The 27,600-nt window shown below is 37.1% G+C and overlaps 1 protein-coding gene across 1 annotated transcript in view; it reads right to left on the bottom strand.

Moving 5' to 3' along the window:
* The window catches only part of LOC150090420 (kinesin-like protein KIF11-B), a 336,901-nt gene that overhangs the window by 65,254 nt on the left and 244,047 nt on the right, over positions 1–27,600 (bottom strand). The window contains exons 15-16 of the mRNA XM_090390308.1: positions 26,850–27,022; positions 12,847–12,975 (exon numbers count right to left, since the gene is read on the bottom strand). Of these exons, the coding sequence (XP_090246434.1) occupies positions 12,847–12,975; positions 26,850–27,022 (302 nt within the window). The remainder of the gene's footprint in view (positions 1–12,846; positions 12,976–26,849; positions 27,023–27,600) is intronic.

The raw sequence follows: 27,600 nt of genomic DNA, 5'->3' as shown, positions 1-27,600 counted from the left end.
GAGTGGAAATTTTTAGAATTTACTCATTGGCAAGCTAATATATCAATTACAAACATTATGATATTCTAAGAAACTTCTAATTGGCTACAACAGTGCAAACAATTGACTAGATTATCAACTCGCTTTTCATTCAACTATGAAAGTAAAAGAGCCAGAACAAGAATAAGAAGTTTGCTGCTGAACCATTAATTAGTTTCTATGAATTCATACAGCTGTCTTCAGATACCGATATTGTTTGTATACCACATTCTCTGGTTCCAATCATATTTGAATAGAATGATCATCCTGTGGATCAAGCTTTAAGACAACCAACCCAACTGTTATAACTTCCTTTAGCTACAAATTCTTTCATCCGAATATAAGAAGTATCAACAATAAGCTTAAGTTCAAATACACGTTTGCAGTCTTGCCAAGGCCTGAATTAATAATACAATATAAATCATAAGTAGAAACAGTGGAAATGTAGAATCATTTAATGGAACTGCTAAAAGGATAGGGAGAGGTAATGATTTTAATCTAAAAGTATTCTGTAATCTCTAAAATTGTTTCCTATCTGCTTATTTCAAAGCAATTCAGTATTAGTAGTGGCAAATGATGCAAGAAAACTTATGACAGCACCAGCAAAAAAAAAAAATAAATAAAAAAATAATAATAATAATAAAACCTCCACAAATCACTTGTCAATCCCCTCCTTCCCCGCTACTGATTTGTCTAGTTCTTTTATTTTGAAACTACCCATTCTACAACACAGATAAGTTTGTTTCAACAATCAATCACCTGCTGGCTGAAGGTAAATTTCCACACATCTATCCTACAACCATCCTTCAATTTGAATTTATGATTGCTTGTGTGTAGTCTGAGCAGGAGAAGGATTCCATCAGTATTTAGCTTACTCAATCCATTCAACGCCTTAAACTTCTCAATCAGATCTCTCTCTGCAAGTAACTAGAGTCTCCAGACAATGCAATTTGCAAAACTAAAGCCTTTCCTGGTAAAAGAACCCTTTCATTCTTCTCACTAGTCTCAATGCTCTCTGTACCCAATTCCAACAGATCCATATCCTTCCTAAAATAAAGGGAAATCTGGCAAATTTATCAAGGTCTTGGATACAGTAACATACCTTTAGTACTGTCATTAACCATCCTGGCAACCTTTGTATCATCTGCAAAATTGTGATGGTTCAGGGCTATTTTACTTTACACATTTGAATGTTTTTATTGTACATATGCAGTCTGCTCTGAAGAACATGTTTTTACTGAATACAATTATTATATGGTTCCTGAGGTTGTCACAGACATTCTCTCAGATATGCCAGACAAGCTCTACTTGCTACCTGGGAGTCTAAAACGCTGATGGAACTGATATTCGGATGATATTCAAGTTAAGTGGACCCAGTTTCAGGTTAAGTCTGGACAGTCTGTGACAGCCAAATCCTCTGTTTGCACCTTCATGATGGTGGGACTGTTAGTAATCCTAGGTATAACCTCCATGCACAAGTACATGGTGGGTGACCACCCAGGTGTGAATAAATGTAAGCAGGGGTCGAAGTGCGGTGCCCACACCACATGGAGGTATACCACCCCTCTGTGTTACCAGGTAATACTAGGTGATAGATGACTCTCATCAGCCAGTGCAATACCACCACTTTGCTTATTGGAGGCCTGAAATGGTAGAACCCACGATTAGCCTCCAGAGCTAAGTTCCGGTCAACCCTTCCCCATTTCTTCCCTCATGCAGTATGACTGATGACTTTTGAGTTTATATGAACATCATGGCTAGATCCAATCTTCCTTACATTGAGGGTAGAGCTCTAAAACAGTGTTCGTTAGTAGTAGTGGCATGTGATGCAAGAAAGCAAGTGTATGAGCTTATGCAGCATCAGTAAAAAAAAAAAAAAAAACACCATTCCCTCTAAATGCCAGTCCCTTCTTAAATTTATTTAACCTATCAACTTCCACAAGGGCAGATGGAAGTTTGTTCCAGCAATTAACCACCCACTGGCTAAAAGCAAATTTCCGCACATCTATTCTACATCTGTCTTTTCTTAATTTGAATTTATGCCCCCTTAGGATCGTAATCTGAACAAGTGGAAGGATCCCATCAGAATTCAGCGTGCTCAACCCATTCAAGGCCTTATAAAGCTCAATCAGATCACCGCAAGGTGCCTAGTCTCCAGCCACTGAAATTTGCAGAACTTAAGCCTCTGCAAATCACACTGTACTGATATGGGATTTACTTAAAGATTTAATTATCATCAGGGGTAAAGAAAAGGGTTTTTGCTTCCATAACCTCAGAGAAACGTACCAACTGTGTGGTACTACACTTAAGGTGGTAGAAAATGAAAGACCTGGGAGTAATTGTGCAGTCAGACATGAGGTTTTCTGAGCAATGCAGACAGGCTGCCAGGGCAGGTCATGGGGTTTTGTCAATGATATATAGAAATTTTGCTAGCAGGGAAAAGGAGGTGATTATCCCTCTGTATAAGGCAATGGTCAGGCCACGCCTTGAGTACTGCGTACAGGTCTGGAGGCCTCATTTTAGGAAGGATGTAGATTTACTTGAGCATGTACAGAGAACGGCAACAAGATTAGTGAGGGGAATGAAGGGACCTGCTTACCAAGAGAGGCTTAACTTCTGCAAATTGCAGTGGCTGGAGACAAGGTACCTGCACGGTGATCTGATTGAGGTGTATAAGGCCTTGAATGGGTTGAGCACACTGAATTCTGATGGGATCCTTCCACTTGTTCAGATTACGAACCTAAGGGGGCATAAATACAAATTAAGAAAAGAAATGTAGAATTGATGTGCGGAAATTTGCCTTTAGCCAATGGGTGGTAAATTGCTGGAACAAACTTCCATCTGTTGTTGTGGAAGTTGATAGGTTGAATAAATTTAAACTGCTAAGGTTTAAATATATATATATATATATATATATATATATATATATATATATATATTCAAACTGCTCTGTGTTTGCAGAGCAGTTTAAATATTGCTCTGCAAACACCAGATCTGTGTTTGCAGCATAATTTTACTTTTTGTTCCCCTAACATTTTTTTCTGCTGCTACAAAAAAAAAAAAAAAAAACCAAAAAAAAAAAAAAAATAATATTTAGTAAGTCTAACTAAAGCAAAAAATAACTGCCCCCTTCTCTATTCCATAAAAATTAAAAACAATTTTCTTAAGATAGCATTTTCACATCTATAACTCAGAATTACATGTAACAAATATAGGAGTATATTCTGTAGCTAAAAATAAGAAAACTCCTATAAACATAAGATTCAAGAGAAATCTTTATTTATGAGCTATTAAACATTAATAAAATTGCAAAACTGTAAAATCGCAGAACATTTTTGAGTTAAAATTTGTCATAAATTATGACTGAAAATGAGCTTTAAACAGTATAAAACATATATGCCAACTAATATGGTTAGGGAGGGACATTATGTGGTTTCTATCCTTTTAAGTTATAATACATTTCAGTTATCTTGTCGATACCCATCATCAGACCTTGCTGCTGACCGATGTCTCCTGCCAGACACTCAGACTGAGTGGTCCGATAATGGGTATCGTCAAGATACTTGAAACGTTACTTGTATATTAGTTTAATTCAGGTAACACAAATTAAAAAAAAATAATAAAATTTTATTTAGGTAACACCTAAATAAAAAAAATCATGCAACACAGCAGCTGGAAATTCCCTAATCGCACAAAGCATCAGAAGAATACACATATGTAACCAGACCGATTATATTATAGATGCACTCATTGAATTCAGATCCAAACTTTTAAAAAATCACTTCCCACACCACATAATTTCAAGATATATGTATAAAGCTATATTGATAGCAAACAACAAGGGGAATTATAACCTTAACGCACAGAGTATTATAGATAAAGTCCTAAACAGGCGCTAAAATAACATAGCCTTAATAAATTTTTCGTAGGTGTTTCTTTGGCTTAGATAAATTTTGTTGGATATGTAATTATGTAAATAGTAGGCACTGCCCATAGAGTAAGTTACATATAGCTTACTCGCATTAAAAACGTGTACCTATATTTGCTCCATGGGTAGGAACTTATTCTGTAAACTTCTACTATTACTTCGAGAGAGATACTTATTTGACGGCTTTTCTATGTGTAATATTATACAGGTTTTTAATAAACAGCAGAGGGCACTGTATGTAATTATTTTATTTTATCACCTAACTTAACCATTACATTTCCTAGGGGGGGGGCTACGATCGGTAGTTATATATGCTACACGTGCCTATACACGTGGTTTTCTAGTACCTTGGCGATACGGTGGTAAGCATGCTTATTTTAATCTTAAATTATTTTTATCTTAAATTAATATATTATTTTTATTAATCTTAAAGCACTCTAACCAGGATACCTTACTATAAGGTTACATCCTATGTTCATTATTTTGCTTTTTCTTTGCTGTTTAACTTTCACTTTCTTATCCCTATATTTTTCATACCTCATGAACTATTAGAGTATTCGAGGGGAATTGAGGTACTATATCTATTCTTATACCTTTTTCCGTTCGCCTTGGTTAGCCATAGCTCACAATTTTATTTTTGCTTAGACTACCGTGACTGGATTTACTACACACATATGCCTAACAATAATTATAGCTCTTTCTATAATTTTAATTTAATTTTGGCTATCCGTCGGGCTAACAGTCATCTTGCCAGCTTACTGCGAAATTTGGAATTAATTAACAAAAAATTTTTATTCTCATCACTACTTTTTGGCTCTAACTTACTACCTTTTTACATATATTTGGACATAGTTATGCTGGACGATGACTACAGAAACGGATAGCTCGTTAATTATGGTTGATACATTGAAAGGGTTAGTCCTCGAAAAAGTCCCTTTCAATGTATCTTATTGCAATAATTAACTTTTTTATGGTATTTTTATATTTTTTTCCAGGTCACGTTTGGTACCCGCCATGGTTTATGGTTTGTCTGATAAGCTAGAATTAACTTTAAAAACTCCTACCACTATCAACTTAACTCATATTTATACAGACCGATGTAATGTTTAATCGTCCTAGATGGCATTAATTGGTTATGTGACTACTTAATATTTATTATAATATTTATATTTATTATAACATTTAATATTTGCTTTTTCATACTTGGAAATATATATATATATATATATATATATTTTTTTTATGTGAACCCCAAACACGAGAGGTATTAGAACCTATAGTACTTAGTACCGTGCTTAGGTTGGAGGTTGAGAAGACAAAAGAAGATATTTGTTGACATTGGACTTGAACTTCTGTAGATTGTAATTTTCGGGAAATACATATGAAGGAAGGTTGTTCCAGAGAACGACAGTTGAATGAATAAATGAGGAAGATGAAAAGTTGGTTCTGTGGGTTTGAAGTTGGACAGTAAAAGGATGTTGGCTGGTGGTGGCACGTGTTCGGACAGTTTTGAAAGAGAGTGGGAATTATAGAAGCCGATTCAGAAGAACAGTGCCCATGGAAGTATCTGTAGAAGAGGCATTAGCATTAGTAGAGGCATATGATGCAAGAAAGCAAGCTTATTCAGCATCAGCCAAAAAAAAAAAAAAAAAAAACCCTCTCCCATTTCACCCCTCCGTTCGTTCGAAATACCTGTCCAGTTGTGCTTTAAATTTGTTTAGGCTATCAACTTCAACAACAAGTGATGGAAGTCGGTTCCACCAACCAACCACCCGCTGGCCAAAGGCAAATTTCCGCACATCTATCCGACATCCGTCCTTCCTCAATTTGAATTTATGCCCTCTGAGGTGATTATTCTGAGAAAGATGAAGAATCCCATTGGCATTGAGCATGCTCAAACCATTCAAAGCCTTATACACCTCTATCAGATCACCTCGCCGGTGCCTAGTCTCCAGACTCTGTAATTTGCAAAACTTAAGCCTTTCTTCGTAAGAGCAACCATTTGTTCCATTTACTAATCTTGTTGCCCTTCTCTGTACCCGTTCCAGCAGCTCTACATCCTTCTTGAAATGAGGCCTCCAGACCTGTATACAGTACTCAAGATGTGGCCTAACCATTGCCTTATACAAGGGAATAATCACCTCCTTATCCCTGCTAGAAAAATTCCTGTATATCATTGACAAGACACCATGAGCTACTCTTGCAGCTCGTCTGCACTGCTCAGAGAACTTCATATCTGCCTGCACAATTACCCCCAGGTCCTTTTCATTCTCCACCACTGTCAGTGTAGTACCGCAGAGTTGATACATTGCTCTGGGGTTACTGTTACCCATATGTAGTACTTTACATTTGTCAATGTTAAACTTCATTTGCCACCTCTCAGCCCATCTGTTCAACCTTTCCAGATCCTGTTGCAGCAGCATAGCGTCAGTAGTGTCCTTAACGACCCTGCCAACCTTTGTATCATCTGCAAACTTAGACATTAAACTTGATATCCCATCATCAATATCATTCATAAACACCGAAAACAACAATGGACCCAACACTGAACCTTGAGGAACTCCACTAATAACATTAGTCCACGTTGAGCAGTGTCCATTGATTACCACTCTCTGTCTTCTGCCACTCAACCATCCCCTTATCCATAGCAGCAATTTGCCTCCAATGCCACACTGCTCCAATTTGTGCAGCAGTCTTCCATGTGCAACAGTATCAAAAGCCTTTCTAAGATCCAAATATATAATATCAAAGTTATTCCCTGCATCCAGTTCTTTTGTGACTACATCATAGTATCCAATCAAATTGGTCAGGCAAGACCTGCCCTTAACAAAACCATGCTGCGTCTGAGCTATAACTGAATTCTTGTCTAGATGATCCTGCAGTGCTTCTTTAACCAGTGCCTCCATTAATTTACCTGGAACAGAAGTTAAACTAACAGGTCTATAATTACTTGTGTCAGCCTTTGATCCTCCTTTGTGAATTGGGGTTACATTTGCACATCTCCAGTCTATGGGTACCTCCCCTGAGTCCAAAGAAGCTCTCATAATTATGGCTAGGGGTTTGCATACTTCCTTTGCTGCCTCCTTTAATATAACTGGATAGATCCCATCCACCCCAGGTGCCTTTTTTATGTTTATCCTCAACAATCTCTCCTCCACTTTCCTCTCAGTTATTACAAAATCATCCAGCTCACTGCCAATGTTTACTTTACCTACATCATTCTCCTTCCTGAATAACTCCTCATGCGTGAATGTAGATGCAAAATACTCGTTTAGATTGTTAGCCACCTGAGCAGGATCCTCAACTGTTGAACCATCAATATCCAGTGGACCAATCTGATTCATCCCTTTCCTTCTCGAGTTCAAGTATGTAAAGAACTCCTTTCTGTTTTTCTTTGCATCCTTTGCCAAGGATTTTTCGTAGTCTGCCTTTGCCTGCCTAATCTCCTTTGTGACTTGGTTACAGACCAACTTATATCTATCATAGGCTTCCATGTCACCCATTAATTTGTATGTATCCCATGCATTTTTCTTCTCTGCCACATGTCTCATTAGTCCATCTGACAACCATTTAGGCCTAAACCTTGAACAATATTTCTTAGTTGGTATGTAAAGCCTGGTAGCCACCAAGATTAGTTCCTTGAATGCTTCCCATTTTGAGTTTGCTGTTGGTAACATCATCAGTTGGTCCCACTGTATAGAATTTAAATACTGTCTCAGACCATCATAGTCGCCTTTACGAAAACAAAAACCCTTCCCTTTACCTCTGATGGTAGTTACCTCCTTGAGTAAATCCCACTTCAACACACTGTGATCACTGCCACCTAGTGGTTCATTTATCTGCAGGTTCTTAATGCATGAAGAATCACTACTGATAATCAGATCAAGAGTATTGCTCCCTCTTGTTGCCTCACGAACATGCTGATGTAGAAAACAATCATCCAATAAATCCACAAAAGCCTTGCTAGTGTGCGAGTGACCAACCCACAAATTCCAGTCAATATCTGGGAAATTAAAATCCCCCATTATAAGACTCTCTGATTTACTGGCCCACTCTATTTCCCTGTACAATATATTATTATACTCATCAGAGTCATTAGGCCTATAGCACACTCCTACTCTCAATTTTGATTTCACTATGCTTATGTCACACCAAACTGACTCGACACTGCCCTGTCCATCGATGTCAACTGGCTTCACTTCCTTTGACTTTATGTGTTTCTTAATTAATAGCATAACCCCTCCTCCCTTCCTGTCCTGTCTATCCTTTCTATATACATTGTATTCCCCAAATTCCAGTTCCGCATTACTTATATCTGTGTGACACCACGTCTCTGATATCCCAACAATATCTGCCTTTGATGTTTTGAGCAATACCTCAAATTCATCAAATTTATTTACCAAACTCCTAGCATTGGTGTACACGCAGGTATACATGCACCTGTTTCTATTCTTAGCTACCCTAACACAACCCATGTGTTTACTTGTAACGCAATGACTACCAGCAGTCTCTGAAATATCCTGCATCTTGTTTTTCAGACTTCTGCTCATTTGAATAGAAGCAGTGCAAGAATCACTTCCACCTCTGCCAGTGGCTACTGTTAATCTATTAGTCCTTGTATCCCCCCCAACTAGCAGTTTTCCGACCCACCTAACACTGCCTCGACAGCATCGGCAAAAATTCTTGCACCCTTTCTATTTAAGTGTATCCCATCCCTGTAGAAGCAATCTCTCCTGTTAACAAGTACAGTCCAGGCTGAAAAAAATTCTACCCCTTGAGCCTTGCACAATCCCTCCAGGGCCGAATTGATCGACAAGGCTCTCATCATATACTCCCTCCTATCGTGTCTGGGCAGAATTGCAGACACTTTCAAGTTCAACCCTAATTCACGGCTTTTTTCAACAGTGACCTGTACTTGCTAAGTAATTCCGCCGGTCTCCTACTCTTAATATCATTAGTGCCAACGTGTACAACTATATCACCTTTTGTGCCCTTAAAAGATGATATCCACTCTACAACGTCATCAACCTTTGCCCCTGGCAGACATACCCTGGTCCTATTCCACCTATCCAGCATGCAGCAGAAACAGTATGTCTATGAGAAAGCGAGTGGAGAGACTTTGTTAGAGATGAATCATTAATTAACCTAACTGCCCTCTTCTGAATGGAATCAAGAAGCCTGAAGGAAGTTTTGGGGGGCACCACCCCAGATTTGGGAACAATATTCCATGGCAGGGCAGATTTGTGATTTATACAGAGTGAGCAACTGTTCGGAAGAAAATTAACACCAAGAGCGAAAGAGAAAACCAAGTTTTTTAGATGCAGAAGAAGCAATATTTGTAATGTGCTTGTGCCAAGAGAGATTAGAAGTCAGGGTAATCCCCAAAAGAGATATATTATTTTGCCTAGAAATCAGAGTGTCACTAAAGATAAGCATAGGAGCAGAAGAATCCTTTTTTCGAGATATTAGACAAGACTGCGTTTTAGAAGGGTTCAAATCAACTAAGTTGTCTTTGCCCCACTGGAGAATTACCCGAAGATCGGCATTTAAGGAATTGGTAGCAGATTTTCGAGAAGTTGAAGTTGATTGAGCAGGGCAAGGTTTCTTAAAATAGAAAGTGGAATGCAATGTGCTGTCATCGGCAAAACTATGGATAGTATTTCCAGTCAATTGAAGAAGGTTATTAATATACAAGAGGAAAAGAGTTGGGGAAAGAACTGAACCTTGGGGGACACCAGCATTAGTGGAGAAGTTAGAAAACAGAGCCATCTACCATCACCTTCAGTGAGCGATCAGAGAGAAAACTGGATAACCAATTACTAAAAACAGTTGGCAAACCATAATATGGAAGCTTGTTTAGAAGACTTTTATGCCAAACACGATCGAAAGCCTTTCGAGATGTCAAGGGTAACTACTTGTGTTTCACAGAACCTTTCCATTGAATTAGTCCATAAATGGGTAACATAAGCCAGAACATACCAGTGGATTGACACTGACGGAATCCATACTGGAGATCTTTGATCAGATGGAAGGTATCTAGGTAGTTTAAGAGTTGGCGGTTAATTGATTTCTCCATTACTTTAGAAAGAGTAGAAGTAATTGCAATGGGACGATAATTGGATGGGAGGGATTTGTCACCCTTTTTAGGAACTGGCTGGATATGAGCAAATTTCCAAGCAGAAGGAAAAACACTTTTGGAATAAGAACGTGAAAAAAGGCATCAAAGAATAGGAGCAAGTTCAGGAGCACAGGTTTTGAGAACAAGTGCAGAAATACCATCAGGACCTGGAGCTTTCTTAGCATCAAGATTCATCAAAATCCTTCTGACATCCTTTTGACGGAAGACCACAGGAGGCATTAAATGGAGCGTGTTGGGTATGGTGGCAAGTGTTTTACCAAGATCATTAATACATGAGCTGGAAGAAAAATGGGATGCTAGCAGGTCAGCTTTATCCTTGGCTGAAGTGACAACAGAACCATCTGGTTTGGACAGAGGTGGGAGCAGAGATAGGCAAAAGTTGCGGCCAATAGCTTTGGCAAGAGACCAGAATGCTTGGCTACCATTAGGGCAAGAAGCAAGTTTTCTACTCTTAGCCTGTTCAAACTCTAGTTTGGACTCATTAATAACTGCTTTACAATTGTTGCTAGCTTTGGTGTAGGCAGAAAATGAAACTGAAGAACTAGAAACAAGCCAATTTCGATATGCAACATTCTTCTCTTGAACAGCCTTAGCACATTTATTGGAAAACCAAGGTTTAGATAAAGGACGAGATTTTAAAGTGGAGTGTGGGATAAAGGATTCCATTCCTGCAAGAATAATTTCACTGACAATCTGAGCAAACATTAACATCAGAAGTTTTGAAACAGTAATCCGACCAAGAAAAAGAAGTCTCGCAGGTCATCCCATTTTGCATTCTTGTAATGCCAAACAACACAAGGTTGGGAATAGCCACGAGATAAAAGGTTCCATTGGAGAAGAGACAATCACCAAGTTGTGATCTGAAGTGCCTAAAGGACCTCTCACTTTGACCGTGTACTTAGAAGGGTTGTTTGTGAGAAAAAGATCAAGCGTGTTGGCTGTATGATTAGGATTGTCTGGTATTCTTGTAGGTAAATGAACAATCTGTGCTAGGTCATTAGTAATTGCAAAAGCCTCAGCATCTCAACCTGCTTTTGAGAATCTCAAAACATGACCCAATGTATCTGCTGCTTGTTCTTAACTTATATTTAACAGCTCATTTTTAACTTTGATTCCTACACTGCATTTCAAGAAAAGTCATATATTGAATAATAACTTATTTCTATAAATAACCCTTGCATTTTGTAATATCAACAATACTTTTCTCACAAACAGAAAGACAGTCTTTTGATCTTTACCACATTTTAATTTTTTTTATTTACCTTTTTCAGTACATTTCTTTATTAACATTTAGGTTATATTAACATTACCAAATTAACTTTATTTTAGCTTATGACATATCTGGGCTCAAACAAGCTTTTGAATGAACTTGTCTTACTCGTAGGATTGTTTTTCATTAGACACTAGTAGAGATATTTCAAAGTCTAAATAGAACATTTTCAAATTCCAAATTCACTGAACCATTCATCAACATTTCACAGCAGTCTTTTTATTGATTTTCTTTACTTTTCTTTTAATAGGGCTATTTCTCTACCATGGGATTACTAGTATTTACTAATATAACTATTCAGTTACAATGACTGTCTTTTTAATTAACATTTACTTTTAAGATAACAAGTAAATTATATTCTCACTGTATATATCTACAACTTGGTCTATTTTGCCTCTACTCTCAATCATGCAGTGGCACTAGTTACAAGTTTTCTCATCTCCTCTCACATGCACATCAAACAGTTTTGTGAAAACAGCATTTTTAGAGACATCACATGTGTAAACAAAGGATTTTTTCCCCCCAGTTACAATTAAGCATCACACTGCTAAGTAGGTTACATATATGTTAATCAATAATAGGTTTAAATCAATTAAATAATGGCATTACATAATTTCTCAAATCATTTTTTGATTATATATGAATTTTATTTTACAAGAAATTGGAATTCCCACCTCTTGAAATAGCCATTCTTGAGTTAAAGGAAATCTACATATAATTGTCAGTACTCATCATATCATTTCCTTTAATGTTTGGGGGTGGTGTTATTGAAGACAATCTTATTGGTATTTTTCTTTATTTATGATTTTTTTTTTTTTTTTTTAAACTAGAAAGCTCTTAGGAATGTCACGCCTAGTTTCTATAGGAACATATTAATGGAAACTATTGGAAAACTGAAAAATTGGCAGAGAATGTGGTTTATGTATGACAGTGCACCAGCCCACCTTTCCTTGGATGTTTCTGACCTTTTTAATACAGAGTATTAAAAATAACCAATGGATTGGTCAGAATAACCCAGTACAATGGCCAATACGATCACCTGACCTCACCCCTTAAGTGAGGTCAGGTGTTTGTAGTTACAAGGTCATGAAATCCATGGTTTTATATGACCTCACACAGGCATATGGACATTACATCACAAGATCAACTGAGAAATTACATTAAAATAAATACATGTCAAGAATTGTGGCTTTATCATGCTAAAATGAAGAAAATAGAGGTTACTGTGAACAATTGCTTTAAATGTTTCCTTTAGATGATTTTTGGAGGTTTGCTTCCTTTTGTTTTGAAATTTATGATTGCTGTTTAATATTTCAGAAACAGAGATTTTTGAAACATATTGAAACATGTTGATGGCAACTTTTCTTAATTTTAGCTATAGAATATACTCAATTATACCATGTAATTTTGAAATAACCTATACATTTTACCTTTATCCATACATTGAAGAAAAATCGGTTAAGAAGTTAAACTAAAGTTATTAAATTACACCTTTGACAGCATTTCTTTCATAAATTCATCTAAGCTGGAACTCTGGACTGCTAATTCTGTGGCAAGTTCTTCAGTTATGGGATTCAGATGCTTGCTATGAAGGGTACCATAGTAAGTAGCAGCAGCATCCTATTAAAATAAAATCAAGCATTAAAAATAAACATCTAAATGGATGAAATACAATTCCCCCCACTGAAAGATTTGCTTATTTAAAATCTGGATTGTATTATTTGGGATTAAGTACAATTAACTAAAGCCAATCTCTCTCTCTCTCTCTCTCTCTCTCTCTCTCTCTCTCTCTCTACACAAGTTTAGAGAAAAAGTGGCAACAGACTTTATGCACAGAAGGGACAACAAATTAAGAATGTTTACATATGTAGCAGCACCACTGGCCTTATTCACACCAGACATGCTATATGGAAATACATTTAGTGGTGAAGTACTTGTGCTGTAGCAGGTATTCAAATAGAATGGTTACAATGTAGGAGTGATGTTCATAAATCGAAATAGAGATTTTGTGAGGATGTAATGCTAATCTTGGAATAGTCTACAAAGCATGCGCAAGATTGTTGTTTGATGGGTCTTTCACTGTGACTGAGAGTGTGCCATTAGTGAACAGCAACTTGTTATTTCACTATTGGAAGAGAACCAGACATCGAATAGTGCATTGACTTGGTGCTAGAATTAGCCCTATAGTAGTGCTGCTGATGTTGATGACCATCTGCAACACTGCTTTTCACACTGTTCTGGGTTTCCCATCATTTCTCATCATCACTCTAATGAGCGAGCTAAATGACCTAGTGAGCTAAACGACCTAAACGATAACTGAAAGGAAAGTGGAGGAGAAATTGTTGAGAATGGATATGTTGTTGTTATTTGGTTTTTAGGAGCATTAGCAACTAAGGCCATATTGCTCCGGGGATATGCGGTGGTCATTCCCTGACCTTTCCGCATCCTCCGTATTTGGTGGTCACGGGCTTGAACCCCGATCTAATCAAGAAGCGTGTGCTACGCACTGCTGCTCCTGCCCACCTGGCTACAGAGGCGCCAGAGAGAGAGAGAGAGAGAGAGAGAGAGAGAGAGAGAGAGAGAGAGAGGACATAAAAAAAGTACCTGGGGCAAATGTAGTTTATCCATTTATATTAAGGGAAGCAGCAAAGGAGGTAAGAAAGCCTTTAGCCATAATTATGAGAGCATTGCTGGATTCAGGAGGGGTCCATGTGGACTGGAGGAGTGTGAATATATCCCCAATTCATAAAGGTGGATCAAAAGGCAACACGAGTAATTACAGACCTGTTAGCTCAACGTCTGTTCCAGAGAAAATAATGGAATCACTGGTTAAAGAAGTAATGCAGAACCATTTGAACAGGCATGCAATTATACTACAATCACAGTATGAATTTGTCAAGGGGTTGTCTTGTCTAATGAATGTGATTAGTTACTATGATGCACTGATCAAGGTTATAAAAAAAAAAAAAAAAACTTGTCCAGTACGGGTTGGCAGATCGACCATATTTAGCAGTCAGGGGTTTGAACCCCGGTCTACTCAAAGACTGTGTGCTACTGCACTCCTGCTCCTGACCACTCTGCTATGGAGGCCTAGTGATCAAGGAACTGGATGCAAAAAATAATTTTGATATCATATACTTAGATTTCAAGAAGGGTTCTGATACTATTGCACATGAAGACTGCTGTACAAACTGGAGCAATATGGCATTAAAGACAAGTTACTACTATGGAAAAGGGATGGTTAAGTGGAAGAAGACAGTGTAGTTATCAATGGACACGGCACTTCATGGACTAATGTTATCGGTGGAATTCCCCAGGGTTCAGTGCTGGGTCCATTGTTGTTTTTCAATATTTATCAATGAGGATACTGATGAAGGTATATCTGGCTTAATGTCTAAGTTTGTAGTTGATACAAAGGTTGCCAGGATGGTTAATGAGTCATCAGGATGAGCTACTGCAACAATGTCTGGGAAAATTGGATCAATGAGCTAAGAGATGGCAGTTGAAGTTTAACATTGACAAATGCTAAATGCTGCACATGGATAGCTGAAACCTCAGAGTAACTTATAAACTCTGTGGTACTACACTCAGGACGGTGGAGAATGAAAAAGACCTCGGGGTAACTGAGCAGTCAGATATGAAATTTTCTGAGCATTGCAAACATGTGCCAAGACAGCTCATAGGGTTTTATCAATGATGTACAAAAACTTTGCTAGCAGGATAAGGAGGTGATTATCCCTTTGTATAAGGCCATGGTTAGGCCACACCTTGAGTACTGTATACAGGTCTGGAGGCCTCACTTTTGGAAGGATGTAGATCTGCTGGAATGGGTGCAGAGAATTGTAACCACATTGGTGAAGAGAACAAAAGGGTGCTCTCACCTAGAAAGGCTTACTAAGACTACGTGCATGATAGATGTGCACAAGTTTACTTTCAGCCAACAGTAGTTGATTGTTGGAATAGGATTCTTTCTATTGTTTTGGAAGTGAATTGAATTATGGGTTGAATAAAATCAAGGGAGAACTAGACAAATCCTTGGAGGGTACTGGTGAAATTTTTATTATTTTTTTCCCCCTGCTGATGCTATATAAGCTTGCTTTCTTGCATCATTAGGCATTACTATTTGACTGACATGCAGAATTGGCACAATAGTAATAGATAAAAGATGCATGTGATGCAAGAAAGCAAGCGTATGAGCTTATGTAGCATCAGCCATAAAAAAAAAAAAAAAAAAAAAAAATTCACACAACCATTCCCTCTAAATAAACCTGCAACAGTGTACCTAAAATGGTATTATAAAGAAGTAAATTCATTTGCAGCTAATCACTGCACTGGACAAAATGTGGAAACCTGGATCAAGTATTATTCAAAACATTATACCATATTTCTCCAATGCTAAACTGAGATAGTTTGGGGCTCTGATAACCAGAATAGACAGTGCACAGAAAGTATTTATTGCTTCATTTTGAAATTATAATTTTTCGGTAATTATATTTTACATTTAACTTCTATATTTCCAGTTATAATTCTTTTCTACAAGAAGCTTATACAGTCAGTCCTTGTATAGCACGATACTTGTGTTCCTAGAAACCCTTGTGCAATGCAAAATTGTGCAATATAAACAGGCCCTATGGGAAAAATAGGGTTAGGTGCCGACCACCCAAGATTGAACACACATTTGTAACCAAAACATTACCAAACACAATCAATAATCGTAATAGAATACTTACGTATTTAATTATGACTATTACGTAATAAAATATTAAAAAAATTAAACATAAAATACTTGTTTTATGTTTGATTTTCTATCCAAACTTGAATTATTCCTGCTATGGAAGTTGTTTTTATTTTCTCTGCATTCTTTGCAATTCTAGGCATTGCCTCATTTAGGTCTGTAGCACATGCAATATCACATGGTCTTTCATTTCACTCAAAGCGTTTCACAATTTCATATTTTTTCTCTATCAACAGAGGCGGACTGGCCATAAGCCTTACCGGGGAAACCCCGGTGGGCCGGAGGCCGGTGTGATTTGGGCCATAAACCATAGCAAGGGCCACTATAAATTTTCTCGGGTAAGAATTTTTGACCCAGTTCGCCTCTGTTTATCGATACTGCTTTTCTTTTTCTCTCTGAATCTGCAGTGTCATCACCAGGATGCTTCCTTTTTGCACCTTAAGTATTTTACTCATTTTTAGGGAATAAAGCACAGTTACAAAACGAGGAGGCACGCTTGATACACATAAACAAAGCTGCGTGCGTGTAGCAACTGAATAAACAACACCGTAAAGGCAGAGATACACTATTAATACCTCACATTTTACTAAAGCACATTTCTAGGGGTTACTACCGTAAAACAATAAAAACAATTTCCAGTTGTGTTTCTGCTAGTGGAATCTGTTATAAACTGGTAGAAAACTCGACCTAATTTCATTTGCGATTATACCGATAGCTGGAATTGTGTTGGTTTTTACGTTATTATGGTGAAATGTGTTTCCACTTCACTGATATAAAAAAACAAATACATTTTCAGAATCTTCTCTTCATTTCTATCGTGTTGCGTTCGGTTGGGGTGATTCTGCATTCGACTGCCATTTCTTGTAAACACAAAGGCAAATCATGTATAAGCGAATTCGGTTTGTGTTATATACGATATCGTTCCCCTATTTATAAATCGTGTATGATCGAATTCGTGTAGTGTAAACAGGAATTATACGAGGAGTGACTGTACCTCCTGATTTTGATTACTGTGTTATCCTTGAGGTTGTCACAGACATTCTCTCAGATATGCCAGACAAGCTGTACTTGCTACCTGGGAGGCTAAAACGGTGATTGAACTGATATTCGGGTGACACTCAAGTCAAGTGGACTCAATTTCGGCAAAGTCAGGATGGTCTGTGACAGCCAAATCCTCTGCTTGCATTTATACGATGGTGGGACTGTTAGTAATCCTGGGTATAACCTCCATGCACAAGTACATGGTGGGCGACCACTCAGGTGTGAATAAACGTAAGCAGGGGGTCGAGGTGTGGCACTCACACCACATGGAGGAACGTCGCCCCTGTGTTAACTGGCAGTACTAGGTAGTAGATGACTCATTGACCAGTGCAATACCACCACTTGGAGGCTTGAAGTGGTGGAACCTATGTTAATCTCCAGAGTTAAGTTCCAGTCATCTCTTCCATCATGCAGTATGATTGATGACTTTTGAGGTTATGATGAACACCATTGCGAGATCCAATATTCCTTACATTTCGAGGGTACAACTCTAAAAGGGTGTTCGCGGGCCGGCCGCAAGTTAATACACCAAACCTATTGGTAACTCTAGGAGGCTTCCGGATCATCTAGTGTATAATCTTGCTACTTCTGCTCTGCCAGATAGTGATTGGAGGGAGTCCGAGTAGTGTGTATGCGGTGGGACATTGTTGAGGCCACGTTATTTCAAGGATCTGGGTATATTCTTACCATTTGTATGCCGTATCCATATTTCATTACTTCATACAGCATGTCCCACCCACTTTTTCTTACTATTGAATACACCATGAATTGTGAAACTAATAGAGCAAGCTTATCTGTGAAAAGATCTAAACCTCCCAAACACTTCCTAATTCATTTCACAAATAAGTGTGATTTCAATTCTAATCTCAACGATGTCCATTACCACCTGCAGTCTGCTTTAGTTTGTTTTTCATTGGCGCATTAGCAACTAAGGCTATAATGTGCCAAGACCAGGTAATATATAAAAATTTAACCTCTCAGTGGCCTAATTAGTTAGGCCACCATGTCCAGATATATAACAACAAATATATAAAAAAATAAATCAATAAAGAAATAACAATAACATATAAATTTTAAATACAAGTAAAAACCTTTATTGATTTAAAATAGCTAAAAACAACAGACAACATTGTCATTGTGGGATAAAATCTGACTGAGTGTATACGGCTCAGTCAGATAATTAAAAGCGGTAAAACGGATATTGCTAAAATCTGCTTGCAGTCTGCCAAACCCCATGTACTTTTTCTGACAGAATCTCAGTTATCAGATGATTCAAATGCTGCTCATCAAAGTTACCCAAATTATTCGCTGTACGATTCCTTTCGCCTCAAAGGTGGTACCTGTGCTTACATCCATTCTGATATTCTGTCAAAGGCTTGGTAATTTGGAATCTCCTCTTTTCGATCTTCTCTGGCTTAAAATCTCTCTACCTCATTGTGTCAAATTCATCTGTTGTCTCTACCGTTCTCCTAACTCCACTAATCACTTGGAGCTCTTTGACTTCCTCTCTTTGCAACTTGACTTTCTCCAGTCCAACTTTCCAACAGCAAGGCAATTTTCCTTTGTGATTTTAATGTTCACAATTCCAGCTGGATTCCTTTTTCTAGTCACACTGACCCAGCTGGTCGAGATGTTGAGGCTTTTGCAATTACTAATGACCTTTCAGAGATTGTTCACTTACCTACAAGAATACTGGAAGACACTTGATCTTTTTCCTTACAAACAACACTTCTAAGTACAGGGTTGGAATGAGACGTCCTTTAGGCACCTCAGATCACAACTTGTCTGATTGTCTCTTCTCCAATGGAGCCTTTATCTCATAGCTATTCCCAACCTCATATTGTAATCCATTACTGTCATTAACAACCCTGCCAACCTTTGTATCATCTGCAAACTTCGACATTAAGCCTAATATACCTTCATCAATATCATTGATAAATATACAAAACAACAGTGGACCTAACACCGAACCCTGTGGGACGCCACTAATAACATTAGTCCAAGAAGAGCAGCACCCATTGATTACCACCCTCTGTCTTCTCCCACTTAACCATCCTTTTATCCATTGTAGCAACTTACCCTTAATACCATTCTGCTCCAATTTGTACAATAGTCTTCCATGCTCAACAGTGTTAGAAGCTTTCCTGAAATCCAAATATATGATATCAAAATTATTTTTTGCATCCAGTTCCTTTGTAACCACATCATAATATCCTATCAAATTTGTCAGACAAGACTTTCCCTTAACAAACCCATACCGTGTCTGAATTATTGCTGCAGTCTTGTCTAGATGATCCTGCAATGCATCTTTAACCAGTGACTCCATTATTTTATCAGGAACAGAAGTTTAACTCACAGGTCTATAATTACTTGTGTCAGCCTTTGATCCTCCTTTGTGAATTGGGGTCACATTTGCACATCTTCAGTCTGTGGGTACCTCCCCTGAGTCCAAGGAAGCTCTCATAATTATGGCTAAGGGTTTTCCGGGTGCCTTTCTTGTGTTTATCTTCAACAATTTCTCCTCCACTTTACTCTCAGTTATTACAAGATTCTCTAGCTTACTGCTAGAGTTGATTACACCTCTGGCATTCCCCTCGCTAAATAACTCCTCATGTGTGAATGTCGATGAAATTTATTCATTTAGTTTGTTAGCTACCTGAGCAGGATCATCAACAGTTGACCCATCGATATCAAGTGGACCAATCTGATTCATCCCCTTCCTTCTAGAGTTTACATAAGTAAAGAACTCTTTGCATCAAGTGCCAAAGATTTCTCGTAATCTGCCTTCGCTGCCTAACCTCCTTTGTAACTTGGTTACAGATCAACTTGTATCTATCATAGGCTTCTGTGTCATGTGTTAATTTGTATGTATCCCATGCATGTTTCTTCTCTGCCATATGCCTCATTAGTTCATCTGACATCCATTTAGGCCTAAACCTTGAACAATATTTCTTAGTTGGTATGTAAAGCCTAGTTGCTTCCAAGATAAGTTCTTTGAATGCTTCCCATTTTGAATTTGCTGTTGGTAACATCATCAGTTGGTCCCACTGTATAGAATTTAAATACTGTCTCAGTCCATTGTAGTCGCCTTTACGAAAGCAATAACCCTTCCCTTTACCCCTAATGGTAGTTACCTCTGAGTAAATCCCACTTAAGCACACTGTGATCACTGCCACCTAGTGGTTCATTTATCTGCAGATTCTTAATGCATGAAGAATCACTGCTGATAATCAAATCAAGAGCATTCCTCCCTCTAGTTGCCTCCAGAACATGCTGATGTAGAAAACAATCATCCAATAAATCCACAAAAGCCTTGCTAGTGTGTGAGTGACCAGCCCCCAAATTCCAGTCAATATCTGGGAAATTAAAATCTCCCATTATAAGGCTCTCTGATTTACTGGCCCACTCTATTTCCCTGTACAGTTTCTTATTATACTCAGAGTCATTAGGTCTATAGCACACTCCTACTCTCACCTACTACACTCCTACTCTATTCTACAACTGTCTTTTGTCAATTTGAAATTGTGCCCCCTCAGGTTCTTAGTCTCAGCAAGACAAAGAATCCCATTAGCATTCAGCTTGCTCAACCCATTCAAGGCCTTATACACCTCAATCAGATCACCTTGCAGCCGCCTACTCTCCAGGAGCTGCAATTTGCAGAACTTAAGCCTTTGTTGGTAAGAGCACCCTTTTGTTTCCCTCACCAATCTTGTTGCCCTTCTTTGTACTCATTCTAGCAACTCTACATCCGTTCTAAAATGAGGCCTCCAGACCTGTACACAGTACTCTAGGTGTGGCCTGACCATTGCATTAAATAACAGGATAATCACCTCCCTGTCCCTGCTAGCAAAAGTCTTATATAATATTGACAAGACTCCATGACCTGTCCTGGCTGCCCGTCTGCACTGCTCAGCGAACTACATATTTGACTGCACAATTACCCCCAGATCTTTTTCACTTTCCACTTTTCTGAGTGTAGGACCACACAGTTGGTATGTTTCTCTTCTGTTATTGCTACTCATTGGCAGTACTTGCATTTGCCAAAGTTAAACTTCAGTTGCCACTTCTCAGCCCATTTGCCCAACTTATCTGGTTGGTTGGGTTTTATTGGTGCATTAGCAACTAAGGCTATAATGTGCCAAAACCTGGTTGCCCAACTTATCTAGATCTAGTTGGAGTAGCACACTGTCTTTACTGTTGTTAACAACCATGCCAACCTATGTATCATCTGCAAACTTTGACAATAAACCTGATATACCTTCATCAATATCACTGATAAATATATAAAACCACAATGGGCCCAGCACCGAACCCTGGGGAACTCCACTAATAACATTTGTGCACGAAGAGCAGTGTCCATTGATTACCACTCTTGTCGTCTCCCACTCAACCATCCCTTTATCCATTGTAGCAACTTCCCCTTAATGCCATACCTCTCCAATTTTTACAGCAGTCTTCAATGTGCAACAGTATCAAAACCTTTCCTGAAATCCAAGTATATGATATCAAAATTATTTTTGGCATTCAGTTCCTTTGTGACCTCATCATAGTTTCCAATCAAATTGGTCAGAAAAGACCTCCCTTTAACAAACCCAAGCTGTATCTTAACTATTACTGCAGTCTTGTCTAGATGATTCTGCAAAGCTTCTTTAACCAGTGACTCCATTATTTTCTCTGGAACACAAGTTAAACTAACAGGTTTATAGTTAGTTGTGTCACCTTTGTGAATTGGTGATACATTTGCACATCTCTAGTCCATGGAGACCTCCCTGAGTCCAAGGAAGCTTTCATAATTATGGCTAAGGATTTTCTTACTTGCTTTGCTGCCTCCTTTAATATAACTGAATAGTTCCCATCCACCCTGGTGCCTTTGTGTTTAATTTCAACTATTTCTCCTCCACTTTTTCTCTCATTTATTAAAAAAAAAAAAATCACTTAGCTCCCTGTTAGTTTGATAAACTTCTGGTATTCCCCTCATTAAATAACTCCTCATGTGTGAATGATGATGCAAAATACTCATTCATTTTATCAACTACCTGAGCTTGATCATCAACAGTCAACCCATCTATGTTAAGTGGTCCAATCTGATTCATCCCTTTCCTTCTAGAGTTTACTTAAGTAAAGAACTCTTTGCTGTTTTTCTTTGCATCCTTTGCCAAAGATTTTGTGCAATCTGCATTTGTCCGCTAACTTCCTCTGTGACTTGATTACAGACTAGTTTATATCTGCCATAAGCTTCTGTATCACCTGGTACTTTATATGCATCCCAAACATTTTTCTTCTCTGCCAAGAGCCTCATTAATTCATTTAAGCCTGAACCTTGAACAGTATTTCTTAGTTGGAATGAAAAGCCTATTAGCTTTCAAAATTAATTCCATAAAGGCTTCCCATTTAGAATTCAACAATGATAACATCATCAGTTGACCCCACTGTATAGAATTTAAAAACTGTCTGAGACCCCCTGTAATCACCTTTATGAAAACTAAAAGCCCTTTACTTTAGCCTTGATGGTAGTTACATCTTTAAGTAATTCCCACATCAGTACGTTGTGATCACTGTCACCCAGTGGTTCCTTTATCTGCAAATTCTTAATGCATGAATAATCAATGCTGATAATCAGACTAAGAGTATTACTCTCTCTGGTTGCCTCTCGAACATGTTGCTGTAGAACTCAGTCATCCAATAAATCCACAAGTCTTGCTAGTGTGGGTGTGACCAACCCATAAGTTCTAGTTAATTTGGAAATTTAAAATCTCCCATTGTAAGACATTCTGCTTTACTGGCATACTATTTCTCTGCACAATCTCTCATTATACTCATCAGCTTCCTTAGGCCTATAACACACCTACTCTCATTTTTCCTTTACCAGTGCTTATGTCACACCAAACAGACTGAACATTGCATTCTCCACCAACATCAATTGGATGTACTTCCTTAGATTATTTGTTTCTATCCTGTCTATCCTTTCTATACACATTGTACTCCCCAAATTCCAATCTGCACTGCTTATATCTGTGTGATGCCATGTCTCTGATATCGCAACAATATCTGCCTTTGATGTCTTGACTAGCACTTCAAGCTCATCAAATTTATTTGCTGTACTACTAGCATTGGTGTACATGCAAGTATACATGCATCTGTTCCTACTCTCAGTTACCCTAACACATCCTATGTATTTACTTGTTCCACTATGACTCCCAGCAGTCCTAGAAATCTCAATTGCCTTGCTTTCCAGGCTGCTGCTGCTGCTCATTCTAGTAGAAGCAGTGCAAGAATCACTTTGCCTCTGCCTGCAGCCACTGCTAACCTTTTAGTCTGTGCATCCCCCCACCAAGCTAGCAGTTTTCCGACCTACCTAACACTGCCTCGATAGCATCAGCAAATATTCTTGCACCTTTTCTATTTAAATATACCCCATCCCTGTAGAAGCAGTCTCTCCTGTCAACAAGCACAAAACAATTCTGAAAAAAAAATTCTACCCCTTGAGCCTTGCATAATCTCTCCAGGGCCGAATTGATTGACAAGGCTCTCATCATATCATGTCTGGGCAAAATTGCAGAGTGGCACTTCAGCTAGCATTCAATATGAATATAGGATAATTCAAAAAAGAACCTAACAGTTTTAAAAAATCAGAAATAAAAAAGTTATATATTATTATCAGAACATAAAACACAGGTGGGCAGAAAATCTTTAGAATCCCTACAGGTTCTCTCCATGAACCCCATGAATTACTTTTATTTGATATAGAGATTTCTTCCCAGACATTTTCAGTATCTGTCATAAATGATGCAACTAAATCAATGATCCTGCATTTCATTGAGGAATGTTGGTTCGCAACAGTAGCAAATACTACATCAATCACATCTTTTGTACACTGCACCACCCATCACTTCATTATTGAGCTATTCTTCCATTTCTACATGAAAGTGGATGATAAAAATCATAAGAAACAGAAGCTAGTTTCTGTAGAAATATATCTTTTCCTTTAAAACTGATTACACCAATTGTAAATTGACATGTTATGATGGGTCCTTCTTGTGTGAATAGTTATGATGGATCCTTTTGGTGTGAATAGTTATGATGGATCCTTTTGGTGTGAAATCACTGAAATTATCTTTGAAAACTGAATGACACAAAATGCACTTTCCCAAGAAGCCATTTTAATAGCATATTCCTATTGGCAAAGATGAGAGATACTGCATTTCCAGTGGCAATTTAAAAAAAATTCAGTGCTCAACTATTTGATATTTAGGAATTTACAGTCATATGCATGACAGTAATTCTTATTACTGATCTGTCTGAATTACCCTGCATGCTCACATTTTATACTATACTGTAGAGTTTTTCTGAGTATGCTTAGTAGATCCCCCTCAACACAAATCACAATTTATAAGATTCTTTCATTACCCACTCTCCACTTTCCGTTAATGCTTTCAGAAGTATATACATGTTTTTCATGAATAGGCTCCTTGCAGTAAATGTGACCACTGTTCTTCAGGTTGCCTTAATGCATCCATTAATGTAGTATAAGAGTTGTCTTAAAATATGCCTATGTGCTGCTATTTCTTATTTGTGCTGACAAATAGTACAATACATTTTAATAGGGAGCATAAAAATAGCTTTAAAAATCGGAGGAGGAGACAATTGTGACTGTTAATCTCAATTTGTTCAATTTGAATCTTAAACTGAAGCTCTCTGGAATTCAGAATCCAGAAGCTGATGAAAGTAATTAAGTGATAAATAGAAAAACACATTACTGCATAAAAAAAACAAGCAACAATATTTTTAATTAAGTTTTTTTAATTCTGATATTTTTTAGAATAATAATATTTCTCTAAGGCTGGGCAATCAAGTCAAAATAAGAACACATTCATATTTAAAAGCAATTAAGTATAAAGATAGTAAAAAGAAAGCAATCATGTATAAAGGATAGATGTGTGGAAATTTGCCTTTAGCCAGTGGATAGTTGGAACAGACTTCCATCCCTTGTTGTGGAAGTTGATAGCCTAAATAAATTTAATGCTCAGCTGGACGGTATTTCGAATAAACGGAGGGGTGAAATGGGAGTGTTTTTTTTTTTTTTGGTTGATGCTGCATAAGCTTGCTTTCTTGCATCATATGCCTCTACTAATGCTAAAGATTTGTTTTTACTAATTTTAATTCCATGAAATCATTCCATAAGCCTCTAGAAGGAAACTCACTACCTTCAAACATTAGCATTAGAAGAGGCATATGATGCAAGAAAGCAAGCTTATATAGCATCAGTCACACACAAAACAAAAAAAAAAATCCCTCCCATTTCACCCATCTACTTAAACCGTACACTTTCCACAAGCTCATGCTAAAAGGATTAAGATCTTTGATTTCTATAATAATTTTATTTCATTTTATAACTGACAAATGAAATACATGCACACCTAAATATCCTTCTATGTTAAATGTATCATTTATTACTGAATAAGATGACCTTGATTTAATGACTAACTTTAGCAAAACTGCTGTTTTCTGAAGTAAATCAGTAAACTTTATATAATCAGCAGTTTTAGGAAAACTTTATATTATACAAAGGGGAAAGTGGTGCATTAATAAGAACTATGCTTTTTATTTAAATTTTGATTTGTTAAAATACAACCACTTTATCATGATTCAATAATTCAATGTTGAGATCAATAATACATTCTTATAGTTCATGGAATCAAAAAATGCAGAGTAAAGTTTCTTAAAATTTTGCTAGTTGAATAGCACTCAATCTTTCATTTATCTATTAGATTTTTAATGACTTTTTGCATATGCATAAGCTCTAACTTTGGCATGCCCATCTGGCCATCCATATAGATCAACTACTCCCAATGGCCAGAATTTCAGAAAGTTTTATATTTGGTTCTTTTAAAGGTTTGTCCAGACATTCAAAATTTCATTAAAATCTAAGAAATTTTTTATACGTGTTTCTGGTTATTTAATATTACTTTTAACATCTCTAATTATATTCAACAGATTTTTATTAAATTTCAAACCATTTATTTAGAATAATATGTAAAAATAGTTAAAAAGTAATTACAAACAAATTAAGAAAAATTCATTGCCCAAAATGTAAAAAATGCCCAGTGGCATACATTACTTTTTTTTTTTACATGAAAAATTCACAAGCTTGAAATGTCCACCTTAAGGAAAAACTGGTTCCCACACATGGTGTAACTGTAGTGTTGGAAAGTGGAGTGGCTCTTCAGCATCATGTTAATAATATATACATGCCGAAGTTTGTAAATGCTGCTGAGAAAAATTCATTTCATTAATCCCTTGGACACCTTCCATTTTGCAGAAGTGCTCCACTGTGATCTGTGATGTACATCTCTGGTCCCAGAATAAGTTTTCTTCCAATAGGAGTGAAATTATCAAGAAACATGAAACCAGTAGTCGGCCTACTCTGTATGACTTTCATCAACCAGGTGAAATACCACCACTTTGCTCCCCCCATACTTCCCCTTTAACATGGTACTAAGTACTATAGGTTTTGATACCTTTCGTGTTTGGGGTTTTCATTAAAAAAAAAAAAAATATATATATATATGTATGGCAAGAAGACATTCAGACCCAAGTTCATGAATTTTTTTCTTTATTGGTGTCGCCACAACTCTCAAAGTTTGTAAGGAGAGTTCAAAATCACCCTGTATAGCAAAATTTAATGAATGTATTTCAAAAACAAATATTAAAATCTTACCTGGCCATGTAATGCCTGATTAAGTACATTATTTAATAAAAATTCAGCCTTTTCTTTCTGATCCAAAAAGTCAGAAGAAAGTTGACTTGTATGTGGTGAGAGAGAGCTTTTTAAGGAACTGAAACTTGAAGATAATCCAGATAATTTTTGTAGATATAAATCAAAAACACTGTCTGAAATTTGGTAAGGGGGAAATATATTAATGCACAAATACAAGACTACAACTACATATATATATATGTTTTTAAAGTAAACTATTGCACAAATGAACCATCGAAATATAAATATAGCTAACACAGTAATGAATGTATTGCATTACGCTTTGGGTGAACAATTTTTTTTTTTTTTTTTTTTTAATTTTTTGTAATTGCTTTTATTTAAAATAGCATTATGTCATGCCTTTCAACTTCAAAATCATTAAACTTTAATACAAGTAAACATTCCTGCTGGAATAAGCCAGAACAGAAGTTTTTTTTTTTTCCCAAATTAATAAAAATACCTAGCATTGATTAAGTACCAAATGATATAATGGGAAAATTATACAGGGTTATTCAAGACATGCAACCTGGGCATATTTTCAGTTTTATTCAGTTATTATTACAAAACATTATAACAAACTGTAATAAATGTTAAAAGAATCTTTCTTCTCAAATACAAGCAAACTCTTTTCACTATGTCTAATGGGCCTTTGCAATACTTTAACAGTATTGCTGAAATTTAGTTCAACATTAAATTTAAATTTTTCTGATAT

Source organism: Mastigoproctus giganteus, chromosome 2, assembly GCF_048544385.1.
Source record: "Mastigoproctus giganteus isolate SK-2022 chromosome 2, ASM4854438v1, whole genome shotgun sequence".
In the NCBI taxonomy this organism is placed as follows: Eukaryota; Metazoa; Arthropoda; class Arachnida; order Uropygi; family Thelyphonidae; genus Mastigoproctus; species Mastigoproctus giganteus.
The sequence above is the reverse complement of the archived record's forward strand: the minus strand, read 5'-3'. Positions and strand labels throughout refer to the sequence as shown.